The 11,179-nt window shown below is 45.2% G+C and overlaps 1 protein-coding gene across 3 annotated transcripts; it reads right to left on the reverse strand.

Annotated features, from left to right (window-relative positions):
* Nucleotides 1-1,544: 1,544 nt before the first annotated feature.
* LOC121917708 (zinc finger protein 414-like) lies at nt 1,545-11,048 on the reverse strand. Of its 3 annotated transcripts, none has more exons than XM_042443833.1 (7): nt 10,667-11,046; nt 8,956-9,057; nt 7,230-7,337; nt 6,444-6,549; nt 4,620-4,846; nt 2,735-2,893; nt 1,545-2,506 (listed from the first exon to the last, which is right to left on the reverse strand). In XM_042443833.1, the coding sequence occupies exons 1-7, from the start codon at nt 10,821-10,823 to the stop codon at nt 2,427-2,429; spliced, it is 939 nt and encodes a 312-aa protein (XP_042299767.1). In that variant the 5' UTR covers nt 10,824-11,046; the 3' UTR covers nt 1,545-2,426. The 3 variants fall into 3 exon arrangements, with proteins under 3 accessions (XP_042299767.1, XP_042299766.1, XP_042299765.1); XM_042443831.1 differs by having other exon boundaries at nt 1,552-2,506; nt 4,314-4,846; nt 10,667-11,038; XM_042443832.1 differs by lacking the exon at nt 8,956-9,057 and having other exon boundaries at nt 1,547-2,506; nt 4,314-4,846; nt 10,667-11,048.
* Nucleotides 11,049-11,179: the final 131 nt, after the last annotated feature.

An 11,179-nucleotide genomic window follows, 5' to 3' on the forward strand; every position in this document is an offset into this window, starting at 1 on the left:
AATAATGGTTATATAAATATGGAGGCAAATTTAAATTTTAGTAAAACGTGGAAGCAGGAAATGTTAACTGAAATTCAGTAGAAATGAAGAGCTGAGAAATGATGAAGTGTTTTGAGGATGTTGTGTTTTTGTCGTTTAAGTTATGTGATGTATGTCAAGTCTTTGTAGTATGTTTAGTGTTTGACGTGTTTAGTGATGGATGGTGTTTATATATATATATATATATATATATATATATATATATATATATATATATATATATATTCCCCAGTGAAGCTTTCTACCCCCTACGGATCTTGAGGCTCACTGGGGTCCAGCCATATTGGACTGGGCCCTGTCTCTGGAAAAGAAGCCCACTCTGCCCAAACTTGCACCAGACATCTTTAGGTGCTTGCACCGTCAGGGTGGTTCTAAGATCACAGAATCGTAGACTCGTAGAGTTGGATAAGACCGCAAAAGCCATCCAGTCCAACCCCCTTCTTCTGCCATGCAGGAACTCTCAGTCAAAGCATCCCCATTGAGAGATGGCCACCTAGCCTCTGTTTAAAGACCTCCAAAGAAGGAGACTCTACCACAATCTCCAAGGAAGGAGTGTGTTCCTCTGTCAAATAGCCCTTACTGTCAGGAAGTTCCTCCGAATGTTGAGCTGGAATCTCTTTTCCTGGAGCTTGCATCCATTGCTCCACTGAGCCCTATTTTCTGGAGCAGCAGAAAACAAGCTTGGTCCCTCCTCAATAGGACATCCCTTCAAATATTTAAACAGGGCTATCATATCACGTCTTAACATTCTCTTCTTGGGGCTGAACATCCCCAGCTCCCTCAGGCATTCCTCATAGGACATGGCCTCTTGGAGACCTCCTTGCCCCTGCCCACTCTTGCCCCGCAAGAGGGCTTTCTGGACTCAGGGTGGCAGAAGAAAGGTGAGTCAGCTCCTGCCAAGGGCAAGGGCCACCCTCTTGACCTAGCTGTTATGCTAGCTCTGCTCTGCTACTGCTATTCATTTTCTTTTCTATTTTCTTAATTGTCCAGCTCTCGCATCCATACGCAGATATGGGGAATACAACGGCTTTTGTGCTCAGTTGTATATCTTTACTTTTTAGGATCCTTTCTAGTTCTTTCATGGCTGCTCTCACAATTCTTTTTTTTACTGTTTTGTAATAAGAAGCAGAGCCCTCCCTGCAGTCCATCTGCCTTTGGTCCAGGCCTCAGAGGGAAAGAAGAACCACTGGACCTGACCCCCTTCTTCCCCACCACTATTCCCTTCTCCTTTTGTAACATGTCGTTTTAGATTGTAAAGGCAATCTTAGATTGTGAGGACAGGGAACTGTCTGAATAACTATCTTTAAGCCACTCTGAGAGCCTTTAGGGCTGAAGAGCAGGGTATAAATACCATAAATAAATAAACTGTATAATGAAGACCCCTCCCTCCCAAATGTATCTTGTGTTATTGCTTATATTAAAACAATGCACTTTTAGGGGTGAATTAATCCCAAGAGGAGTTATTACTACTGGCAATGCAATAGACTGTCTACAGACACTTGCACCATACTCCAGAGTTTCTCAGAGTATCTGATGTGGTGGACTGGCAGTTATTTCTTCCCAGTGTACCAGGAAGAACAGCATTAGATTTGTGCCCATGGGCTACAAGGGCTTGTTTCTTTGCTAAAAACTTGCCAGGGACTGGCACTAGGTCCAGGGACCACCAGTTTGAGTAGCCCTGCTCTAGAGGGTTAGTAGATATGTCAAAGAATGAGGCTATATGGTCCCCCCCCCCAATCTCTTTGGCATTGTGAATATGGATTAGACAGTTTCACCTTTTTCTTTTAAGTCCAGCACTTGTTGGAAGGTCAGACCTCAGAAGTGAGGAAGATGAGGACAGCGTTAGTGATGCCAACTTTGGGGAGGTCTCTTATGGATGGATTCATATGGCTGGAGAAAACACAGTCTCTCTCTCTTGCCTTCATTCTGCACAAAAGACACAGACGCAGCACCCTCTCTGCTTTCTGTACGATTCCCATTTATTTGTCCCCCCTTCCAAAAAAAGCAGCAGTAGCCCACTAACAAACCTGAGCAAACCTGATCTTTATCTGTATTGAGCCCCCCACCCCACCCCACCCTGAGAGACAGGAAGAAGTTTTTGCCTTAAAGCAAGAGAACTCTTGTTTTAAAAAAGATGCACAGAAAATTTCTAGATTAAATTATCAATAATTATTATCACCATAAAAAGTTCCAACTCAATGGCTATCAGTTGCTCACAGACGGTTTAAAGAGGCAAGACAAAGTGGGGTGGAGTCTGTTGTGAGGTGTCTTAAGGGATGCATTTATGCATTTGCATGTTTGTTTGTTTTTTGGAGTCAGTCTCTTCACCCTATCATCCTCTCTACTCCTTAAGAAGAAAAAAATCATTGTAAAAAGCTGTGAAAGCCTCACAATGGCGAAAACAGGGAGTTCTCCACTTCCGGAGACGTCAATTTTGGGTGGAATGAAGGGATGGCAACTCCAAAATCTGAAAAAAAGAGAGGTTCAAGAGATGAGGTGGCTGCGTACTTGGATTGTTATGACCTGTCAAAATTGAAGCCATGTCTCCCTGCCCCATTCCCGGGTCCAAACACATTCCATTAATTTTTAAGATAACAAAAGTGGCCTCATAAAAGGAGAGCAAAGATACTGACACAGGTGTGGTGCTCTCCCCTTCCTGAGGGTCTCCTTGTTCAGGGCTCCTCTGGGGACTCACCCATTTCTCCATCCAAGCGGCTGGGTGGGGAAGGGTTCTTCCGGTGGTCTTCCGTGTGCTGGGTCATCTCCTCCCGGGAGGCTGTGGAGTATGGGCACTGCAGGCAATTGTAGCGGCCCCGGGTGTGTTCCCACACAATGCGGCTGTTGGAGGAGTGTCCTGCCAGGGAGAAAAGCAGGCAGGAATTTACCAGTGAGTATCAAAACTTCACATGTTTCTCAAGGAGAGAGATTTTCTAGCACAACAACAAAAAGCCCTGTATCATTTTTTCTATTTATCTTGAGTTTCCATGGATTACAATTAGCTTCCTCCAATGCAGGGCGCAGGATATTCATGTGTCGGTGGGTGGAGAGAGAACAAAACTGTAGGAAAAAAGCCCAGGATTACAGGTTGACTCTCCCTTGTCCAGAATTCCAAAATATTCTACAACTCTCCACATGGGTGAGTGACACCTTTGCTCTCTGATGGCTTAGCATAAACAAACTTTGTTTCATGCCCAAAAGTATTTAAAATATTGTGTATAAAATTACTTTCAGGCTAAAAGTGTACAGTGGTACCCCGGGATACGAATTGATCGCGTTACGAAATTTCCGGGATACGAAAAAGTTAGATTGGAAAAAACTGTTCCGGGATACGATGTTTTTTTCGGGTTACGAAATTTATTTCGGCGCGAAATTCAAACGTAAAGCGCAGCTAGCGGCTTTCCAGCGCTAACGGAAAGCCTTTTCGGGTTGCAAAATTACTCGGGTTACGAACGGAGCGGCGGAACGAATTAATTTCGTAACCCGAGGTAGCACTGTATATGAAACATACATTAATTTCATGTTTAAACTTAGTTTAAGTTTAGATCTTGGGATCTCATTCTGTATATGTAAATATTCCGAGATCTCAAACAATTCTGGTCCCAAGCATTTTGGATAAGGGAGAACCAACCTGTACTGACTTTGGCCAAAGATTCCCAAGATAAATATGACAGAGCCGTCTGTGAGCCAATACAAATGTCTGCTCATTTAAAACAAAAGACTGATGTTACTTTAATGCCTAACATGGAACAGCAGAAGAGTCTCAGCTCTTTCTCTTCCCCTCCAAGGGAATCCAAGCCTGCCCTAGAATCCCCAACCACACAGAGAGTTGGATTCTGCACTTTTTGCTACATACACAAATACCGATTCTCCACCTTGTGATCACAAAGACACAGAAATACCTCACTTTATATGCAGAATCAAATCTGACCTCTGCTGGCCTTACATTCCTGGGCATGTAATGGTGTCTCCAGTCAGCTGGCCAGCTCCCTGATATAAAGGCAGTGTCACCTGCTGGACCGAGTGGGATCCTCCAGATAGGACTGGCCTGCAACTCCCATAACTCCTCATCACTGTTCTATTATCTCTTAGGGCTGATGGGAGCTGTAATCCAACCCTACCTGGAGGGCTGCTGAGCTAGACCAAAGGTTCTCCTCTGGCACCCAGAATCCCTGGTAAATGGCCTCCTGATACTGCAGAGGTTTGAGGGCAATTTCATTATGGGATTTCACACAGAAACTGTTGGCTCATCAGAAGGAAAGAAGGCGGTTGCTCACCTTGGCTTTTCTTCCACACGGCATTGGAAACGGGGAGAGCCTGTCCTGGCAGGAAGGGCCTGAGGCGGTTCTGCACGGCAGTGGGAGGTAACGCATAGCCCTGGGGGTGCATGTAGGGCAGGAAAGGTCCCGGGACGGAAGGGTGAGGTGGTTCAGAGAACCTTGCCAGGGTGGGTGGCCCAAAGAGGGTCTGTTCCAGCAAAGGGTATGAGTGGGCGGCCGGCGAAGAGAGCGGCCCCGGTTCCAGGGAGCCGCCGTGCAGGTTGGCTGAGAGCAAGTCAGGAGCCAGCGGTTCCTCCGCCTTACCAGGGAGTGTGGCTTCTTTCTTGATGTGCTGGATGACGCTTTGCAGCTTTGGGAGCTCCTCTAACACTTTCCCGGGGGGCTCCTTTTCCATGCTGGAAGTAGGAAGTAAGACGGGCTTCTCAGCCATCAAGGCTGGAGACTGGCGGGTAGCAGCCGGGTCGGAGCAGCTGTGCAGGTGCTTGAAGAGAGAACGGTGTGTCCGGAACCGGGACATGCAGTTCTCGCATCTGAGGAGGAGAACCGAGCAGTGGAAAGAGAAAGTGGGGTCAAGCTACAAATCTTTAGCACCTTGAATAACACCCTTGTGATGGTAGGGAAGGGAAAACACAACAGCAGCCCTGCACAGAGCATTACTCCAGGTGCTTGGAAATGTTCCCTTTCTGGAATACGAATCTCAGCAGCTGCCAGCATGACCAGCTGGCAGGGAATTCTCAGAGTTGTCAGTCAGAAAAATAACTTTCTCAAGCTCTGAATAATCCAAATAAGTTGTTGTTATTGTGTTTCTTCAAGTAATTTTCAATTTATGCATAGAAGAAGCCAAAATGGAGCCAGAATAGTCAGTGGCTTCATGTCATGTGTGTGCCTTCAAGTCGTTTTCGACATATGAAGACCCAAAGGCAAACCTATCACAGGGTTTTCTTGGCAAGTTTGTACAGAGTAGGTTTGCCATTCCTTCCCCTTAGGCTGAGAGCGTGTGACATGCTCACTCAATGGGTTTCCGTGGCTGAGCAGAGAATCAAACCCCGGTCCCCAGAGTTGTATTCCAACAACCAAACCGTGCCATGCTGGCTCTCAGACAAGACCACTAGTTACTTTATTATTTAATTTTCAGCTGTAAACCCATATCTTCTCCCAGTTCCCCTCTGTGTCCTTTATGACCTGGGGTGGGGGATGCTTTTCACCCTGCACCCCCCACCCCAAACTAACTACTCCACCATGTCTAGGGCAACAGAAACTTCTGATTCCATTTTTGGCCAATTTTGTTTGTGAGGCATATGTTGTGATTTCGAAACCATGTTCTGCAATGGCTTAAAGCTATTGCAAAAATAAAATAAAATGTCAATATCTCCCCCATGTCTAGTGGCTTTGAGGGGGCTTCGGGAGCTGTAAATTAGAGCCCTGCAGGATAAACTCCCTGCCTTGCCTTAAACTGAAGGAGATGGCCTCTTCCTCTTCCAGCCCTTCAGAAGTGGGAAGGGGCTTCTCCCTCTCCGCTCTCCAATATGTCTCGGGAGAATATGTATTCTCTCCTTATGTGGCCCATTTTGGGTGGGATATCTGAGGAGACGAGGTCCCTCACTGTGGACTGTGATACCCTGAGACACATTTTTGCTGCCTGTTAAGTCTCTATCTCACTCTTCCACCATTTTGCTCAGAACAATGTACATCACTCCTCCTCCTACAATTATCAGACCACCACCCTGGGAGATAGGCTAAGCACCAGAGCATGTGGTGGCTTCCCAGTTGGATGGGATAGATTATCTAGGTCCACTTCAGTCTGGTTTTAGGCCTGATAATAGGATGGATACAGCTTTGGTCACCTTGATGGATGACCCATGCTGGGAACCAGACTGGGAGAGTGTGTCTCTGTTGGTCACTTTAATCCAGGGGATGGCAAACAGCAGCTCTTGGAACAACTGCAATTCCCAACAGCACTATAGCCATGAGTGAGGAATGATGGGAACTGATTGATGACTGCAGATTAAACAGCAAACAGGCTTGTTTTAGAATGCCTCTTTCCTTCCTTTTTATAAAATACATTCATTTGACACAAACAGCTCCCTCCTGGTTTGAGAAAGAAGCCAACGAACTGGGGGATCTTACTTGAAGTAGCGGTTGGGCTTGTAGTGCACCTTCATGTGGCTCATCAGGCTTTGCATGTCAGGGAACAATTCCACGCAGCCCAAAGTAGAACAGCGGAAGGTCTTCCCTGGAGGAGAGAAGCAAAATGGCCCATCAGATGGCTGGCACAAGTCACAGAATGTCACACAAGACATAATTAACCAGAACTTATAAAATGTTTTAAATATTGTACTACTACTTCCAGAACCACCACCACCACCCAGATATTCTGGGAGCTGTAGTTCCTCCCCAAATTGTTTCCTCTGTCATACAGGTTGTGGCATTTTTCTGCTGCAAAACCTGATGATGAACAAAAGCATAGATTTATTTCAAGCAGAATGAGAGGAAGGATCTATGATTCCTGCTGGCTTGAGTTAAGCCTCCATGGCTGTGAGAGGGTATCTCAGAGAATAAGATCACACTTGCCACTGGCATCCTTTGGTGGTCCTGCTTAGAAATACCATGCTGGGTTTGAAATAGCCACAGTAAATAAGGTCTTTCCTTTTGAGTTGAGAGGCTCTGACTTCTAGCATCCCCCAGCCAAGATTAGCAATGGTATTCCGAGAGTTGCAGAGCCAGACAGTAAGATTTCCAGACTCTGGTCTGGATATTATCTTGATGTCTGATTGGGTGGGAGACAGGTTCTTTTATTCCCATATTGGGAAATGGCTGGGAAGTAAGGAAATGTGATACACAACTCCCCATGTCCTCCGTCACTCCCTCCCAACCACACCCCTGCCAGGTAGGCTGTAAAAAAGACAGGCTCACCCTCCAGAGACTGTGTGGGACGGTAGTGGACACGCATGTGGTCCAAGAGCTCTGTCATGGTGCGGCAGGCTAGGCGGCAACCATCTCCTGTGCACTGATAACGCTTCCCTAGAGCAAAGAGACAGAGCAGAAACCATTTCATTCACTCCCTTCAAATGAGCCATGACCTTTCCTTGGAGGACAGGATCAGGATTCAAGATGACCTTAACAAACTGGAGAATGGACCATAACTTGCAAAACTCAGTTTCAAAGGAATACATTTAAGGTACTACATCCAGGCAACAAAAATTAGGTGCACAAACATAGGCTAGGTGACACCTGGCTTGAAAAGAAAATATGTGAAACAGGGTATGGGGTTCTTAACAGACCACAAGCTAAACATGAGTCAACAGTGTGATGCAGCAGCCAAAAAGGTCAAGGCAATTCTGGGCTACAGACTTGAAGAAAACAGTAGTGCATGCCCAAGTCTTTATTCTGCTTTGGTGCGACCTCACCTGGAGGAATCTTATGTCCAGGTAACCACAGCTAAAGAAAGATGTGGGCAAGCTGGAGTGTGTTCAGAGGAGGGCAACCCAAATAGTGGAAGGTCTGGAAACCATCGAATAGCAATAACAATAGCAGCTTCATTTATATACCGCTTCATAGCACCTAAGCAGTCTCTAAGCAGTTTAAAATGTTTGTAAACTAATTGTCCCCAACTAGCTGGGGACATATTTTAGCAAACTTGGAAGGATGCAAGGCTGAAGTCAACCTGAGCCCCTGGCTGGGATTGAACTGACAACCAAACCCTACAAGGAGCCTCTTAAGGAGCTGGATATGTTTCGCTTGGAAAAGAGAACTGAGAGGCGATATGATACAGCCATCATATGTGAAGAAATGTCATGCAGAAGATGGAGCAAACTTGTTTTCTGCTGCTCCTGAGATGAGGACACAAACCAGTAGATTCAGTTTACAAAAGTCTTAACTCATTTGAGAAGCGGTGCTAGAGGAGAGTTGTGTGGTTATCATAGACTATTAATAATGAGTTTGAATCATAGAATTGAATCATAGAATCATAGAGTTGGAAGAGACCACAAGGGCCATCCAGTCCAACCCCATTCTGCCATTTGAGGGCAAATCAAGCCTGTCATCAAACTTTCCTTTGAAGCCAAGATGACTACACTGAAACTTTATACTCACTTGTACTTTGGCCATACCATGAGAAGACAAGATTCATTAGAAAATACAATAATGCTAGGAAAGGTGGGAGGGCAGTAGAAAAAGAAGAAGATTGCATTGGAAGAAGATTGGCTCCATCAAGGAAACCACAGCTATCCTGACTTTGCAAGACCTGAGATGAGAGTGTGACTTGGAGGTCTTGCATTCATAGGGTGGTCGTAAGTCAAGATTAACTTGACTGCATTTATCAGTAACAAATGTGGGTAGCAAGCAATTAAAAGCATTTGGGGGAGAGGGACAGGGAAACAAGCAAGTTTATTTAAAGATAATCAAATGAAATAGGTGGACAAGATTGGAATGAGTGTTAAGAAGCCAGGATCATTGGAGGGAGAAGAAGCCACCCCCCAAAAGGGACAGACATTATTAAATGGGATGATAATTAAACATGAAACCTCTTCATGTATACATGTATAATTAGAAGCTAAAAACATAATCTTCTCCCCACTCTTGCCCCTAAAAAATTCTTGAGACAGAAAAGAGCAACATCAGAGTCCTGGCTTCGGCCTACCCGGGCTGGGTCTGTGCTTTGGGAGTCGCAAGTCTTGGTTTCGAATCCCGCTACCTCCACTTGGCTGCGTCTGGCTGCCCAAAAGCCCTGGATTGTTAGGACCTGAGAAGCAAAAACAAAGAGGAGGCAGAGATTATCAAAGAAAACATCAAAGTGGAGAAAGTTTAACTTTGGAGGGCACCTTTGGGGGCATTGTGGACCCGACTACACTCTTGGACAGCGGGCACCTCTAATTTGTCTAATGCCCATATAATGCCAGGTCTGAGGGTCCCATTCTGCCTTCCTGCCCTGGGCACTCCTAGCATTTGCTCAAATATTTTCCTGCCATTCTAATGCCTTTCTTCTAAGCCATTTGGTGCATTTATACTGTAGAAATAATACACTTTTATCCCATGTTACCTGCCATGGTTCTATTCTACAGAATCCCCGGATTTATAGCTTTGTGAGGCACCAGCACTCTTTGCCAGAGAAGGCTAAAGATCTTGCAAAACTACAAATCCCAGGATTCCATAGGATGGAGCTGCAGCACTTAAAGTGGTGTTGAACTGCATTATTTCTACAGGGGAGATGCATCCACAGCTACTGGCAGGAAAACCTCCAAGTCTAGGATGTGCTGGTGGTTGAATGGCTGTTTTGAGCAGCTATCAGTCCTCCTTGTTCACTAATATAAAACAAAGTCAAAAACGCTATTCAGACATAATTTCTGTCTCTTAAAATGCTCCTATTATTTTTGCCTGGAAGAAACTGAAATGCTGCCTGAGAAGTGGGTGAAACTTGGGGATATTGGTAACCACTCTTTAGGGAATGATGTTGCAAAAAGGCTCATCTAATACATCTACTTCTGTGTAGAGACTCCAACAAAACATAAGTGTGTGGAACTCAGCTGTCCTACCTATTAATTCTATTTTAACGCATCACTTTTCTCTGTTTTTATGGTGCTGTTCTTTTGAGCCACTCTGTGTCCCAGTTCTGGGAAAAGAGCGGGATACACAGAAATATACCGTCGGGCCTCCACATTTGTGGATTCGCCTTTTGCAGATTTTTAAAATAATTTTTTTAATTCTACAGTTATATTTCCAGACAACAGATTATTATACAATATATATTCTTCTTCTAATAGTTTCTATATTCTCCCCTTTCCCTCCCTCTTCCCCACTCTAGCTTCTACTTACTAAAATTCAACACCTGCCTCGATCCCCTAACTAATTCATTCTGTTATCCCATCCCACCCCATTTGTTTTATTGTTGTAGCCCCCTTTTTCCATCTCCATCTCTATCTTTTTATCACTTTAACCAAACGTTGCACTGAAGGACCTAGAGATTCCTAGCGAGGACACTCCACTAGGCCTTTGTAGCTCCTCCAATGCAACTCTATGGTCAACTTTAACCAAACGTTGCACTGGAGGACCTGGAGATTCCTAGAAAGCTGTTGTGTCAGGTAGAAATAATAGTGGGGTTTTTTTATTTGCATTTTTTCCACATTCACAGGGTCCTTTACCCTTAATTCCAGCAAATGTGGAGGGACCACTGCAACAACAACAACAACAACACCTGCCTGGATATGATTAAACATACTTCTAAAACTGGGAGACTTCCACCCTCCCTGGGCATTTTGGGGAGACTATCAAAGATTTAGACAGAAAGCAGCAAAACCTCTGCGCCAGGCTCTGATCTAGCCACCCTCTGCTTCCCCTTCGAGAGCCATATTTACCACCCAAAGGGGGTTTCAGAGAGATCTCCGGCACCAACACTGGCAGCTCCTCTTTCTCAGCTTTGCCTCTGATTCGATTGGGAGAAGCCCTGAGTTCAGGACACAGAAGAGCCGCATCAGGAAGAGTGGTTGGCAGTGCCGGCAACGTGCCAGGCATCTTCTCCTGGTGGAAAAGAGGGAGGAGAAGACTCTTAATCACAACAAGATAACAATAATCATAACAATACAGCGGTCCCTCCACCTTCACTGGGGTTAGGGGTGAAAGACCCCCGTGAATGTGGGGAAAAAGCAAATTAAAAACGACCACTCTTTTCCTCTCTAGGAATCCCCAGGTCCTCCAGTGCAACTCTATGGTCAACAACTGCCAGATGTTGATAATAGAATTGTGCTGCAGGACCTACAAATGTCTAGAGAAGCACTTTGTCTAGGAACTTCTAGGTCCTCCAGCACAACTCTATGATCAACTTCTGGCAGAGTTGCACTGGAGGACCTAGAGATTCCTAGAGAGGCATC

Source organism: Sceloporus undulatus, unplaced genomic scaffold (assembly GCF_019175285.1).
Source record: "Sceloporus undulatus isolate JIND9_A2432 ecotype Alabama unplaced genomic scaffold, SceUnd_v1.1 scaffold_289, whole genome shotgun sequence".
NCBI classification, from domain to species: domain Eukaryota; kingdom Metazoa; phylum Chordata; class Lepidosauria; order Squamata; family Phrynosomatidae; genus Sceloporus; species Sceloporus undulatus.

Coding starts and splice junctions, on each gene's coding strand:
- LOC121917708 (XM_042443831.1), bottom strand. CDS start 10,823: ATGCCTGGCACGTTGCCGGCACTGCCAACCACTCTTCCTGATGCGGCT. Junction 9,058..10,666: donor TCTGAAACCCCCTTTGGGTG/GTAAATATGGCT, acceptor TTTGCTTCTCAG/GTCCTAACAATCCAGGGCTT. Junction 7,338..8,955: donor AAAGCACAGACCCAGCCCGG/GTAGGCCGAAGC, acceptor TCTTTGCTCTAG/GGAAGCGTTATCAGTGCACA.